Source organism: Gymnodraco acuticeps, unplaced genomic scaffold (genome assembly GCF_902827175.1).
Source record: "Gymnodraco acuticeps unplaced genomic scaffold, fGymAcu1.1, whole genome shotgun sequence".
Lineage (NCBI taxonomy): Eukaryota > Metazoa > Chordata > Actinopteri > Perciformes > Bathydraconidae > Gymnodraco > Gymnodraco acuticeps.
In genome coordinates, this window is record NW_022991375.1 from 1094820 (window position 1) to 1108577 (window position 13758).

At 40.3% G+C, this 13758-nt stretch overlaps 1 protein-coding gene and 1 long non-coding RNA gene across 2 annotated transcripts; both read right to left on the reverse strand.

Moving 5' to 3' along the window:
* Positions 1-7665: 7665 nt before the first annotated feature.
* On the reverse strand, positions 7666-11004 carry LOC117562852. Its single transcript, XM_034240779.1, has 4 exons — positions 10622-11004; positions 10331-10486; positions 9994-10085; positions 7666-8661 (listed from the first exon to the last, which is right to left on the reverse strand). Exons 1-4 carry the CDS (start codon positions 10964-10966, stop codon positions 8541-8543), a joined length of 714 nt encoding a protein of 237 aa, XP_034096670.1. The 5' UTR covers positions 10967-11004; the 3' UTR covers positions 7666-8540.
* A 21-nt stretch (positions 11005-11025) lies between these two features.
* On the reverse strand, positions 11026-12938 carry LOC117562853. Its single transcript, XR_004571631.1, has 4 exons — positions 12872-12938; positions 11981-12025; positions 11834-11881; positions 11026-11693 (listed from the first exon to the last, which is right to left on the reverse strand). It is a non-coding gene; the product is annotated as an uncharacterized LOC117562853 (long non-coding RNA).
* Positions 12939-13758: the final 820 nt, after the last annotated feature.

The window sequence follows — 13758 nt, forward strand, 5'->3', positions numbered from 1 at the left end:
TCTCTCTGTGAAATCTCTTCAGTTTTTTAAAAGGTTTTATTTGTGTTTTCTAAGTTTTTTTCTCATTCAATTTGAGGACTTTGATGTATAGATCATGAAGCCCTTCAGTGGTGAACTTATGTTTGTTCGGTATACCAACTTAACTCGATCAATTTACAGGTTAGGTGACCCAGAGAAAATAAACACAATTGTCAGTCTTCTTTACCTCTGCTTATATCCAGCCATCCTGCTCTTCAGTGGGCTGTTGTTCCACTCTTTCTGCAAAGCTCTTCAGCAGGCCCTCATATAGTGTTTAACGTCAGACGGGGAGAAATAGCAGCACTAATCTCAAAATGATGCCCTTATTTCCATCATTACAATGAAATGAGGGGAAAAAAACAAATGCGGTTTTGTTTTTTATTTTACTCTCTTTTTCTGAGGGCTGGTGTTCTTTCGCGACATTTTATGGAGCTGCTGTCGTCTAAGTGGCAGCCGCAGTTGTAGCAGACTGGCGAGCCGTTGGTGGCAGGGGTTTTGTCGTGGGCTTGTGACTCACTTAATGTTATTGTTCCTTTGGAAGTATGCACTTGCTGAGTGCTTTGAAGATTGTCCTCATCTGATAATAACAAGTAGTATTTCTAGGATTAAATTAAGAAGCTATTGACATATCATACATGTATCTTCTTTTCTACCAACACCATCTTGGACAGTCAAACAATAGACTGGCCTTCCTAGCTAAAGAAGAGCTACGCCTCTGCCGAATTAGGCAGTGTAGCTGATTCATATTTGGGTGTTTTAATTTGCCTGTGTTTTTATAGCAGGCTGCTGAGCCGGCGGTTTCCTCATTAAAGGACACATGAAAGCAGCCTGTAAAGGAGCCTTGGTGAGACCGGCCTGCACTGACGTCTGAAGGGGATGCGAGCGACCGAAGGACCGAGTCCCGAGCCAGCCGGTCTGAGCCGGAGGGCCTCACCCACTCAGCCAGGCAGCCAGTGGTGGGACACCAGACACACCACACTGAACTGTGTCCACTCCAGGATACGACACCAGTCTGATGTGTCAGCAGGAGTTCACTGTTTGAGGCACCACTAGTGTTTGTATTGTGGTATTGGACAATAGTGCAGTCTGAGATGAAAGAATTGGCCTTATTACTTTTTCAAGGATCGTGCAACCCTACCCTATGACAGTAGTTCTCAGACTTTGAAGGTAAACCCTCCTGGTTTCTCCCCCCCATGCCATTTAGAGAATAAAAAAGCATCTACTATGAGAGTTGCTGCTGTGATATATACCTGGGGCGACAGCATTCATTATTTCACTATTATAACCGCTGGTGGATCCTCTTGGCTGTTTAACGACTCACTCTATAAGGAAGTAAGAGCTGTGGGGTCACAGCTCAGTGAGGGGGGGTGTGAGGCTCCTCTAAGCACCCTGTGATTCATATCAAACGCACGTTAAGTGGCATGTGGCTAAATTAGTGGCTGGATACTAGCAGGTATAATAGCTTGCGCGGCGGTGCGTAACGAGCCACTGTCTCACTGTGGAGTAATGTTGCCTTGATATTTTTTACATTAACCCACCAATAGTAGACGGGCCATTTAGCCCGAGCCGTATCCGCACCCACAGCGTCTGAACATCAGCACAACACCCACACAAGTTTTCTTCCTGTTTTGAAGACAACATTCCCCCATCCTGAGTCATTGACTCCGCTTAGGTTCATTAGTGAAGATAATTCTATTGCAGACAGCGGGTCAGCACACAACATGTCACGACGACAGTGAGGCACATAACAACATCTAATTATAACTATGAAGTCCTCATTAGAATATCAAGAGGGGTGTAGTGAGTTGTTGTGAAACAAGGACCCACTACCTGGTTAAAGGTTGCATTAAACAACATAAGTGAGGATCTGGAGGAGAAAGGACCCCATATAATCAGCCCCCTGTCTTCTCATGCCACCTTGTTTTCAATCACTTTTCCTTCATTTGCAACTTGCTCCAAGCTGGAAATGGAAAGGCGTGCATACGGTTGAATCAACGTGTTGCCTGTTTTATAAGACATTAACATCCTCCAAAGTATTGATTAATTCATACTTTCCTAACCTATCCTGCTCTGGCTTTCTCTTGCTGGACTTTCCTCCCCACATTACCCCCCACACACCCTCTGTCACCTGTGAGTAACAACACCACACACACTCAATTCATCACACACTACTGCACATGCTCAGTAGCTTTTCATTATATGAATTACTCTCATTGGAAGAGTGATCATCAGCCCCGTCAGAATCCATCAAGGCTTGGTTCCCACAGAGACCCAGGCCCGGTAAATAATCACGGGTGTCGGTACCAGGATTCTGGCCCTGTCGTTCCCATCGGACACAACAGGGTGGGCCCTAAACACCCAGGGGGGTGCTGCTCTCGCTGAGCCACATTCATCTCTGCCAACAGTAGAGGGAGAAGGTACCGCTGTAAGGCCGGTTCCAGAGGCGGCTGGTGCTGTTTCAGACCTGTAATGTAAGCAGAGGGTGGGAGAGAGCAGAATCTGATCCAGGCTCAGCAGTCAGTAGGGAATAATGCATTCTGTTTTACTACAACCTTTGGAAAGGTGTATGAGGATCTCTGGAATAAGCTGTGTGTGGTAATAATGGTTTCAAATGAAAAATGAGACATGAAGTGCAAAAAAATACAAACATGACCATGAGAGAAACCATAGGGTTAGGTTCACAAAAAGCATGCTGTGTGGTTCATCAAACTGTAGAAAGTTAACATACAGATTCAAGTTGAGAGGCACAAAAAAAAAATCAAGAGTATCTGTTGACACGGCATACTGATTAGATACCAACAATCCAAAATGTCAAGACTCTAAATACACCAGCTGAACATTGCATCTGGCCTCATCTTGCTCTGTTTAAAACTCTCTTCATGGCCAATTGACCTGATAGCTCACTCTTGTCTCTTGCTAATTGAACAGAGAAGGAATGAGAGCGAAAAGGAGAGAGAAAGGAAGAAAGTGAGGGGGACTGAGGAGGAAGGAATGATGTGATAGAGGCTGAGAGAGCGGAGAGAAGTGAGGGGTGGTGTAGCATGCAAGGCCTCATTGATTAGGTGGTGAGCGGTGCAATGTTTCTCTCCTGACGCTTACACGCATTAAAGCTACATAAACACCCATAATTGGTTCGTTTAGAGCAGAGTGGAGGAAAACAGCACACACATACAGCAATCATTGTCTGTATGTGTGCAAGGAATATATATATAGAGAAAAGAGCAGCAACATTAAATGCTTATAAACAGGCATCGCATGCTTCTAGAGTGGTTAGTGTGGGTGGAAAGAAAGATGCATATGAGTGTGTGTGTGTTAGTGTGTCTGTCTGTCTGTGTGTGTATGTGTGTCACATGTCTCAGTGCTGTACTAAGCAGGAATGATAAAACCATCCGTAGAGACTTGGGATGACAATAACACTCACTTCAGGGAGACGAAGAAATGGGAGGGACACTGCTGACTGTGACAAATTAGCTCTCAAATATCGAGGCAGCTGATTGGCTGTGGGCGTCAGGAGGGAGAGACACGGTTGGCTGGCTGAGTTGGCGGGTAGTTATTATGCCATTCTAATAAAATAAGATGCAATTTTGGGGCTTTTCAGTTCAATGATAGCTGTGGAGAGCTGCTCAGCACTGTCATGTGGAATCCTGCAAAGTGTGTTTGTGCTCATCTGAGCATCTGTGCGGTTCTGACTATGTCCTGGAGCTCACAATAACACACAAACGAGGTAAAGCAAAAAGACAGTACAAGAAAATTAGACAGCTATAAGAGCTGTCCGTCCTGCAGCACTGATGTCAGTGAGTCCTTCTCTTGGATGACAGTGCATGCGAGAGGCAATATTCAGTGTGTTCCCTGCATCCCGTAGCGCCATATCCATCAGGTCATAAGACCCCCTGACAAGGCGTAAGTGACCCCCCTCCTCATGTCCCACCCCAGAGGGCTGTGTCACTGGCTGAATGGAGCACTCCCTGGACGTGGAATGATGGGATTCCTCGGTCTTGGCTGTCATCTCTAATCCGACACTCTCACCCGCACAGCTGAATCTTCATCTCTCTCTCTCATGATGTGCACTGCATACACACACACACACACACGGAACTTTCGTACTCCATCTCTCAAGAGTGGGCCACAAATACATTTGCATTCACTGCCAATTCAGTATCAACATCGCTGAATCTACATAACGTTGACGTGTCCAGGTGCTAAGTCACCATTATGTCTCCCTCCGATACACACACACTCAGGGGAAGGGGCAGGCAGGTCACAGTGGCCCCAGAGCACTGGACTGTGCTAAGCAGGTAAATATAGCGCGGACAGGCTTTATTAGAATAGAAAAAGCTCTGTTACTGTCACAAGTAAGCATGAGCGATTGGGAGGGGTCTCTTCCTCCACGGCCAGAGTCCAACAGTCGGCCTCAGCTTTTCTGAGAAGCCTCCACACTTTTCAATTGTGCCTTTTCTACACCATGCCAAGTTCCTTCCTACTTTAATTATTCCAGTCTCAAAAGGAGGTATCCGGAGTCTGGCGTGTGCACCCTTTAAAATTATTAATAACGTTCTTGGTCTATAAAAAAGAAAAAGGTGTGTGTATGTCATGTCTTCCTAATGTAACTGCCCCGCAGATTACCACCTTATTGCCTTCGAATCAATACCCATGAGTGGGAGTAATATAAGGCTTGTTTGTCACCCCAGCATCGGCCCTGCACACAGACTGTTAATGCATGTAGTTTAACACCCATGTTCATTATAGTGTTCGGATATTAAAGGGCTATTGGCAAATGGAGAAAAAGAGGTAGAAATAAAGAGATTATGTTAGAGACATGGAGCCCAGGTTGTGTAATCTCTCTGGCCTTGTCACCCTCACTGAGCCTTTACACAAGGAACCATCCATCCTCGATCCTCTAAAGCTCATTGATCCTATCAACATCCAGACGGATCAGATATGCCCCTCACCCCCTCTCATCGCCCCACACTCACTCTATAACTGGGATCAATATTGATTATCATCTTTAAACTGCCTGTCTTTGGCCATGTGCTTCAGGAGCAGCTATCCCCTGAAGGTATTGAGGATTAAGGAAACAAGAAAAGGGCAGCGAATACCTTTTTTGGGCTCATTAATAATGTTTTGTGTCTCAAAGTTGAAATGGAAATGGAAGAAAAGACTTAAAGAAGTTTGAGGCAAATTCAGCCTTATTAGATTAGTTTTATAGTTTAGAAATGGAGTTCTGACTCTTGTCCTTCATCATTAATACAACCGCGGCCCACTTCTTTTGCACGTACATATTAAAATCAACATCAGTGTCCAGCTCCCTTCTGTCCTCCTTTATACAACTCTCCCACCCCACACGTGTGACTCCATCGCGTCAATCATGTCTCTTAGATAGCCCCATGATCGCAATCGACACTCAAATGATGGAAGTGAATAAAACTCATTACAGACAGTCAGTGTGAGTCATGGCCGAGCATTAAAAGTTGCGTCTGGCCTGCTGCCGTTCATCCCTCAGCCGTGCTTTATGATGGGGAGACCTAGTCGGGTTCTCATCGCCTTTCTGCACCAATCTCCATCAATCCACCACACCAACAGAACAGACCCCCCCCCCCCCCCCCTCCTCTCTTGTACTTAATGCACCTTGCTTTGTCAGACATTACATCTAACTGCTTTTATCCAAGTTGTGGAAGAGTTTTTAGTTGTGGGATTCGGACGAGGGGTGCCGTCGAAGTCTTGGTATCTGGAGTTGCAAATCTGGTTGTAATAAACCAAATGAGCTGCCACTTTTTAATAAAGGAATCACCCATTGTCACTATCTTGAACTTGGGACTAACTATTTCCCACACTGGCGAAGACCACTGGGCGGCCATTAAACAGCTGCTGTCCATACTCCCCACCTGACTATACTAACCACTGCCTAAACAAGTCTTTACCTAATGTAAACTAAACCAGACCAGTGAGTCACCCACCATCTTAAACCTCCTCCTAACTGGTCCTGTCTCCATAAACCCAGTGCAGAGAGAGAGCAGTGTTTACAGAAACACAGGAGCGGCTCACCTCTGATCTGCCCTGCGATAGGGGAAAAAGAAAAGACAGCGAGGGAATGAGAGAGAAGGACAGAGAGGAAAGGAGACGCCAGGGGTTACATGATTGCAGGACAAACTCATAAAAGTTCCATTAACCCACGAGGAGTTAAAGAGGCCCTGTTTTCATCCAGCAGACAGCCGTCACTAACAGAGCATCACCATAAACTGTGTCCGCCTTCCTTACCTCCATCTTTCTCTTGATCTCTTCAGCCCTCATTCCAGTCTGTGTTTCTTGTTCTCCTTCATCTCTGTGTTTGTTTACTTCTTTTTAAATATTTTACTTATTTCAGGCTTCCTATTCAAAGTAAAAAAAGAACAGACATTACAAACACATATCCATAAAACAAGGACTCTCTCCGCCTTAAGCCCTTCCACTCTTCCTCCCTTTCTTTTCCTCCCCCTCAGTTGACCAAACCAGGACTCCTTCCTTACACCCTCTCCCCTTTTAATCTGGCGTGTGAGTCATAACTTGAAGACGCCACAGGTTTGTTAGCGTCAGTCTGTCTGTCTTATTAAACCAGCTGGCCATTCATCCATGTCTATTTACTAACTAAAGGTTGATCTGACTGCTATAAAGGGAGATTTGCATTACAAAATATGTGTAAGGACATGTTGTCCACTGAAATAGTAACCTGAGATTGTATTGTTTTAATTTTGTTGCCATCTTTGGTATTGAGTTAGAGTCTGCCCTTTCCAGCGGTGGCTGTAAATCCACTCTTCTTTTAGGCTTTCAGTCCAGCTTTCTCTTGTTAAAATATGCTAACTAAGCAGCTCTGCTTTGATTGATTCAGCTGCAGCCTCTGCCAGAAACAAAACGCCTCACTTCCTGTTCGCCAGAGGAGACCCAAGTAACCCTGTTGTCCTGAAAAGGGTATAGTTGAAACGTAATCAGTTATTGTATTACTTTAAATTCAGTTGCACAATTATAACAATTATTTTCACCTAGTTCATTATGAATTAAAATCTGTGCAATTGATATGCACTCATGAAGAACACAAATTAAAATAATAAAATATCAGAAGAAACTCCGACAATTTACTATCCAATTATCAACAGAATAGCTGAAAATACATAAAATATGCAGTGTATGGTTCTTTCTGCTCTTGTACGAAAATCTATTTATATAAGATTTAAATACAACATGTGATCAAAGCATTTCACATAATCAGGAAAAGTAATCGTGTATCTAGGGATGAATCAGGACTACCGTGTGAGGCTGAATCCTGGAGCCATGTCGTATAATAGTTTGAACAGACACTTTAATCCTACAGATAAAGGTTTTTCTGTTGAATCATGTTTTTGTTACCCCGGGCAAGCTTGTTTACTCACTCCCCCACCACACATACACTGCTGACCCTATGCCTTGACAGTCACAACAGTTTTATAGTTGTGGGGAGGTCAGCTCCAAGCCAAACAGTGTGAGTGTTCTTTGAAATCGTCCATTAAGGCACTAAGCACATGCTCTTAGCTCTTCTTCTGATGCTCTCACTATCTGGTACCACCATCTCCCCTGCTCTCTTTCCCATGGTGTAACCTTACCTCCGAAAGTTATCTTTCCATAACACACACACTCAAAGAAATAACTCATTGGATTAACTCAATTTTATTGTTGGCAGGTTTTCCATCCAATAAATATATGTGGCACAAACTCAAACTAATGGCATCCATGCAGTATAATGTAAATGAGTTAGTCCAACTCAAATTTTTCAAATAGAGTTTAAGTAAAATGATAACATTACCTTTATGAATTTAGATAATGCTAGTCCACCTAAATCCTATTTAATTAATTGAAAATGAAATAATGAGGTTAAATATAATTTAATAAAAATGTGTTACACATGATAGAAAACATGGTTTAGTTTTTTTTATTTTTAAATTCACATTATTCAAAACAATCCTCCATTCAATAGTGTTTTAAAATGAATGAATTCACACTGAAAGATGAAAAACATTTCTGAAAGATAATACCATTTTTAAAATGGCAGAGAAATGGAACTCCTATAATTAACTTACAAATCTCCCTTTGCCAAATACAATGAATACAATATAACAGGGGTATGCACTGCTCTTCTAACAGGACAATAACACATAACATGAAGAGTGCACTGCAAACACCAACATATGGAAATAGTGTTACAGTGTGTTGAAACAAACAAATACAGAAAAGCACAAATGATTGATATAACGGCTCAATCTGCTCTGATTAGGAAACTCGTGAATAAAATGACAACAATGAACTCATGAGTCACTTCTTTTTCACATTTCAATCGAACAACTTGATCTTCAGACTTTCGATTTTACCATTCAGCTTGTGCCCATCCAGATTCATCACTACCTTCTGCATGAACTCGAAGGTGTGTTTGAGGTTGTCCGGAAAGCTCAAATCCAGGGCATAAATAAGTCCCAATAGCATGACAAACCCCACAATCACGCTGCCCAAGTTGTCCATGACTATATTGCCTTCGATGACAATTCCCACGTCCTCTTGCTGCCCATCCACATCTCTTTGAAGTGTGTATATGCCCATGACTGTGTTTGCCATGTCCCTCTTGGCATCTTCAGAGGCAGAGGCCTGAACAAAGACACAAGCATACAACACATGTGTTAACTAAAACCTGAATTACTACATTTTATAGAAGCAGATTTACTTATGTGGCTCTCCTCATTGATCAAAACAGTTTTAGACTAACCCTCTGGTATCACTCAAATGTACTATCCAATCTGGCCACTCAGGATAAAAATGTCCACTTTCAAAAACTTGAATGATAAAATGATATGATAACAATATTATATTTAAATATTTTTCCCCCACACTTTTTGGGAAGTGTGGGGGAAAAAGGGAACATTTTTTAAATGGACAATTAGGGTAATTTGTACACAGTGTATTCGAGACCGATTAGAAAAATTGAAATTCCAAAAAGTATCTAGAAAAAACACAAAATCATTATAGCCAAATCTGATGTGAAAAATTACCAATTTGGACAAAAATGTCCGAGTGATACCAGAGAAGGTTAGGACCTCCAACACAGAACTAAATTAAGCTTGTAAGAAAATGTTTACATAAATAAATTATAAAGATATATTCCTGTATGTTCTGTTTGATTATCAACTTTATCTTATTTATTAATTCAGGTATTAAGTTATTTGTTTACATCCCTACTTAATCATGTAATTTGTTGTTATTCCTGTAGTTAATTATGCATTTACCTACTTATTTCGATAAGTATTTGATTATTTATTATTTAATAATTATTTCCTTGATTATGTGATTATGTAATTATTCTTTTAACAATTTAGTAATTGCTGCATTCACATACCTTTTTAAACATGAATCTATTGATTAATATATTTCTGTATTTCAGCATTTATTTATTATTTTATTTATGTATTTATTCAATTATTTATAAGTTCTTACATATGTATTCATGTCCATATTTATTTATTCATTTATAGATGTATTTATATATAAATGTAAATATTTATTTCAGCATTCATTTATTATTTGTATTTATTTCCAGATATATTCATGTTTAATTCACATTTGTATTTATCAATTGTATTCCTATGTTAATTTATAGATGTATTTATATCTGTATAAATGTATTAATTCACTTTTTTCTATATTTATTTTAACACTTGCCCGATGAAATTACTTCTGTATCTATTTATTATTATTTTTTTATTTCTGTATTTATTCATTCTTACATATATTCATTCCTATATTAATGTATACATTTATTTATTTCTGCATGTATTTATGATATGTGATAAGATATTTAGATGTAAGCAGGGATAGGGTTGTGTGCGCCATAGAATTTTCTTATTATCAATGTAAGTAATGGTGGTTATAATTGTGGGTAACACTGTTAACCACTACATTGAAAACATATTGTGATAAACATACCTGATACTCCTTAAAAAAGAGTCTGGATCCTCGTTGAGGTAGATCGCGATGCTTCGCAGGATGCACCCCCTCTTGATGTGGATGTTTTCAAACTAAAGCAGGGGCGATAAATCAAAGACAATTAAGCACAATGCATGTGCAACAGAGCAGGTAGTCTACAAAGTAGAGGGCTGTATCTGTCGTGTGTTTCCCTAAGCAGGACTCCTTACCCCTACATTTCCACAATAAGCTATTGCCTTAAAAACACTATAAAAGCAGACAATTTCTTAAATGTGTTCATATGAGCATGGACAAAAACAATACAGTGAAAAACGAGGTTCTCTGCATTTATACTAACCAAATCTGATATTGCAAGGGCTTCCTTGATTTTGTGGCCCTTTAGTCCTCCTTTGATCTTGAAGATCTTCAAGAGCTTGTCTGAGAAGTGGTCCAGCTGCCACATGAACTTTGATTGAAGTGGTGATGTTGTGATCCTCAAAAACTCCGCATTCACCTTAAAAATATTATTAACAAGCACAATACAACCAATTGTTACTTGTTTATTAGAATCACAACCATGCAAGGATGTAGACATGAATCACAAAGGATAATAATAAAAGACTGTCAACAAATACAAATATTTACTTACTTCACTCTGCTGAAACAGAGCAGGCCATCTGCATTTGAAGTCCCCTATCAAAGGCCTTTGCTCCACAATCTCAAGGCGTCTGTGAGAGAAGGTTTTTTCCATTTTTGCTTTTATCACCACTTCATTGTCACGCTTTTTCAGTTCTGACAATAAGGCAATTCTCTCGTTCTCCAAGCTTTCTGTGGTTTCGCCTTTTGGGTGCAGAGGAATGTAGTTTATTTCAGCTTTTCTTGTTTTTTTTATGTTTGCTGCAGCTTTGCCTTGGCCTGTTTTCTTGTGCTTTAAGGAGTTCACAAGGATTTCAGGATGTCCAAGACGGCCAAGCTTTGTACGATAGTTTTGCATTTTGTACTTAAGAGACTGTTTCCACCCCCCAAATCCTGTCTTGGATCCTAACTGCCCCAAACAAGGGTGGGCCCTCGTCAACGCTGCAGCTACCTCTTCACACTGATAGTCTTTTGGATATTTTGTGAATTTGATCATTTCTTGGGCTAGGCCATCAAGAATGACTCCTTTCAGCTTTAGGCCAGGCTGGAAGTATGTACCAGTTGTCTCAAACTCTGCATTCTGTAGATGAAGCTCAAATTCAGCCTCGTAGGTGAGCTTAGGAACCACAAAAACTGTGGGCCAGGATAACAATTGTGAGGCCTGAGCTTCAGGGGATGGATGCGGGGTTGACGTATACACCATATCATCACTGCAGCATGAGGCTATTGATGATGCAGGGATTAGAGACTCTGAGCTTCCAGTAATTGAGGTCTTATCAAATGAGTCAACTGTGTACTAAGTGATGGAGGGCTCAATATTTGACAATATAGGAGAGTAAATTACTTTCAGTGTGCTTTTATCCTGAATTTCAGACACTGATGTAAGATTCATGAACTCGTTAAAGTCAACATCCATGTATTGCAGACGGAAGTCCTCTTTCAATTGAAGAGATGTCTTGACAAATGTGTGCAGTTCTTCAACTGTTGCTGGGATTCCCGAATCCAGGGTCAGTTTTCTAGTCAGACTGGTCGGCAAAGATGATGCGCAGAAGCGCCCGACCTGCCGTTATGGAACACCTTTTAATCTAGAGCAGAAACAAGGTGAAAGAATAACAAGAAAGAAACACATTAGGATTATATCAAAGATGAACATAAAAATGTTTTTACAGTTTAACTGCCCCTTAAATGTGCATGTGTCTGCTGGAAATGTTTTAACAACAAATACCTGCTAGCTAGTTCCAAACTGCAGTGTTTGCACTGCCACATGCATAACCTGAAAAAGAGAATAAATAGAATTAGCAATTGACACTGAACAACTAACAATGTCACAGATCAGCTTGTGCAAGTATTGTGAAAGTAGCCGTGTACTTACCATAAATAAGAGGTTTCCCCAAGGTGCTTGTTAATGCTGATCAAACTGCAAAAGACAACAAATATATTTTAGAGGTGTGATTAAAATGCTTATATATTTGAATTTTCACAGAAAACACATAATTGCCTAAGATTGCACAACCCAAAAAACGTTTCTGCACAACTCTGGGTGCCTGCTTGTGAGTGAAGTAACCCATACAAGATTCACATATATATTATCTCATTATTTATATTAAATATTTGGCAGTAAAAAACTCAACTCAACTGAACTCCTACAGAAACGAGTGGCTCCGCCTGTCCTCCTCTGCCTGCCTGCACTAAGGCCAGGAGAGAGATGGACACACCTGCTGAGCTTTATGATAGAAAATGGCGGCGCTTACTGGGCTGCATGCAGGCTCTGCCTCATACTGTTACCTCATTCACTTGAATTACTCTTTGCATTTTTTGGTTGAATTTAAACTGAATTTCGGTGTACTGTGTTCAATGACAATAACGTTAAATCGAATGTAATATAATCTAATGATCTCTACTATCCAGTATCCAATGCTAACCGTATCTAGCAAGCTAGCTAACAAACCAGTTATTTGGCTAGCTAGCTTGCCTCATGCACTTTAATTACTCTTTGCATTTTTTGGTTGAATTTAAACTGAATTTCGGTGTACTGTGTTCAATGACAATAACGTTAAATCTAATGTAATATAATCTAATGATCTCTACTATCCAGTATTCAATGCTAACCATATCTAGCAAGCTAGCTAGCTTGCTGTTTAGACCCAACTAAAAACGGAGCAAAATATAACACGGTGGTTTCAAATATTCTTGTCGATATTATGAAAAGGCATTACTTGGAAACAGGGAACATTCTAAACTACTAGAAAAAACAAATACTTACCAAATAATAGACTTTCCACCGTCAGTTTCCCCAGTCAGTTTCCACATGCAGTCAGTGTTAGACAAAAGGCGGCAAATGACAGAACGGATGTTGCGCATACGCAAAGGGGGTGTGCAAAGGGGCGGTCCCCAATGAAAACAATTCATTTTGAGTTGCTCTGTCTTAAATACATTTAATAAGTGAATTGATTAATGTAATTTGTGTTACACTAATGAACTATACTTAGGTTTATTTCTTAAATAAAAATATTTAAGTAAAGTGAAACCATTTTTAATGTGTCAAGTCTAAGAAGGGCTTGAATCATTTTTTTGAGTGCAGACAGTACACACACACTCATGCACTGTTGCGTTCCTGTTTAAGGCACTTATCAAAATGCTTATCTTTTTCAGATTAGCCACACAAACTTCTTATTAAATTACACAACGAAGGGTCTTTGATTTGAGACAGAGGTAGACAACACAAGCATTTAATTTATAGCCGATGGCCAAGAACAGCGCCAAATAAAAATATAACTGTCGCTAGCGGATTTTATTAGCTGTAAGATAATGCTACCTCTGTGAGTTGGTTAAAATGTTGTCTCCAGCTGATTTTATTAATGTCTTTTATATCTTGTAAAAATCCTTAAATATGCACCTGATAGATAGAGGTAAATGCTATTAGACTGAGGCTAAAGCTAACAACTCACAGTTAAAGAGTCATCATTGTGACTAGTGGCTCATCTCTATAGACAGGGATAGGGCTGAGAATGATAAACAGAGATGCAATCAACGTTGACATGGGGACATTTCATAAAATATAATAAATGAACTATGACAGGAAGGCGTATATAGGCTACTTACTGTCAATTAAGCCCACACACGCTCAGGCTCCTACATCCACAAAATAGA

Excerpts from the sequence above, each read along its gene's own strand:
- LOC117562852 (XM_034240779.1), bottom strand. The coding sequence starts at position 10,966 with ATGCAAAACTATCGTACAAAGCTTGGCCGTCTTGGACATCCTGAAATC. Across the intron at positions 10,086-10,330 it reads CCCTTGCAATATCAGATTTG|TTTGAAAACATCCACATCAA; the intron begins GTTAGTATAAAT and ends CCCCTGCTTTAG. Across the intron at positions 8,662-9,993 it reads TCTTTTTTAAGGAGTATCAG|GCCTCTGCCTCTGAAGATGC; the intron begins GTATGTTTATCA and ends GTCTTTGTTCAG.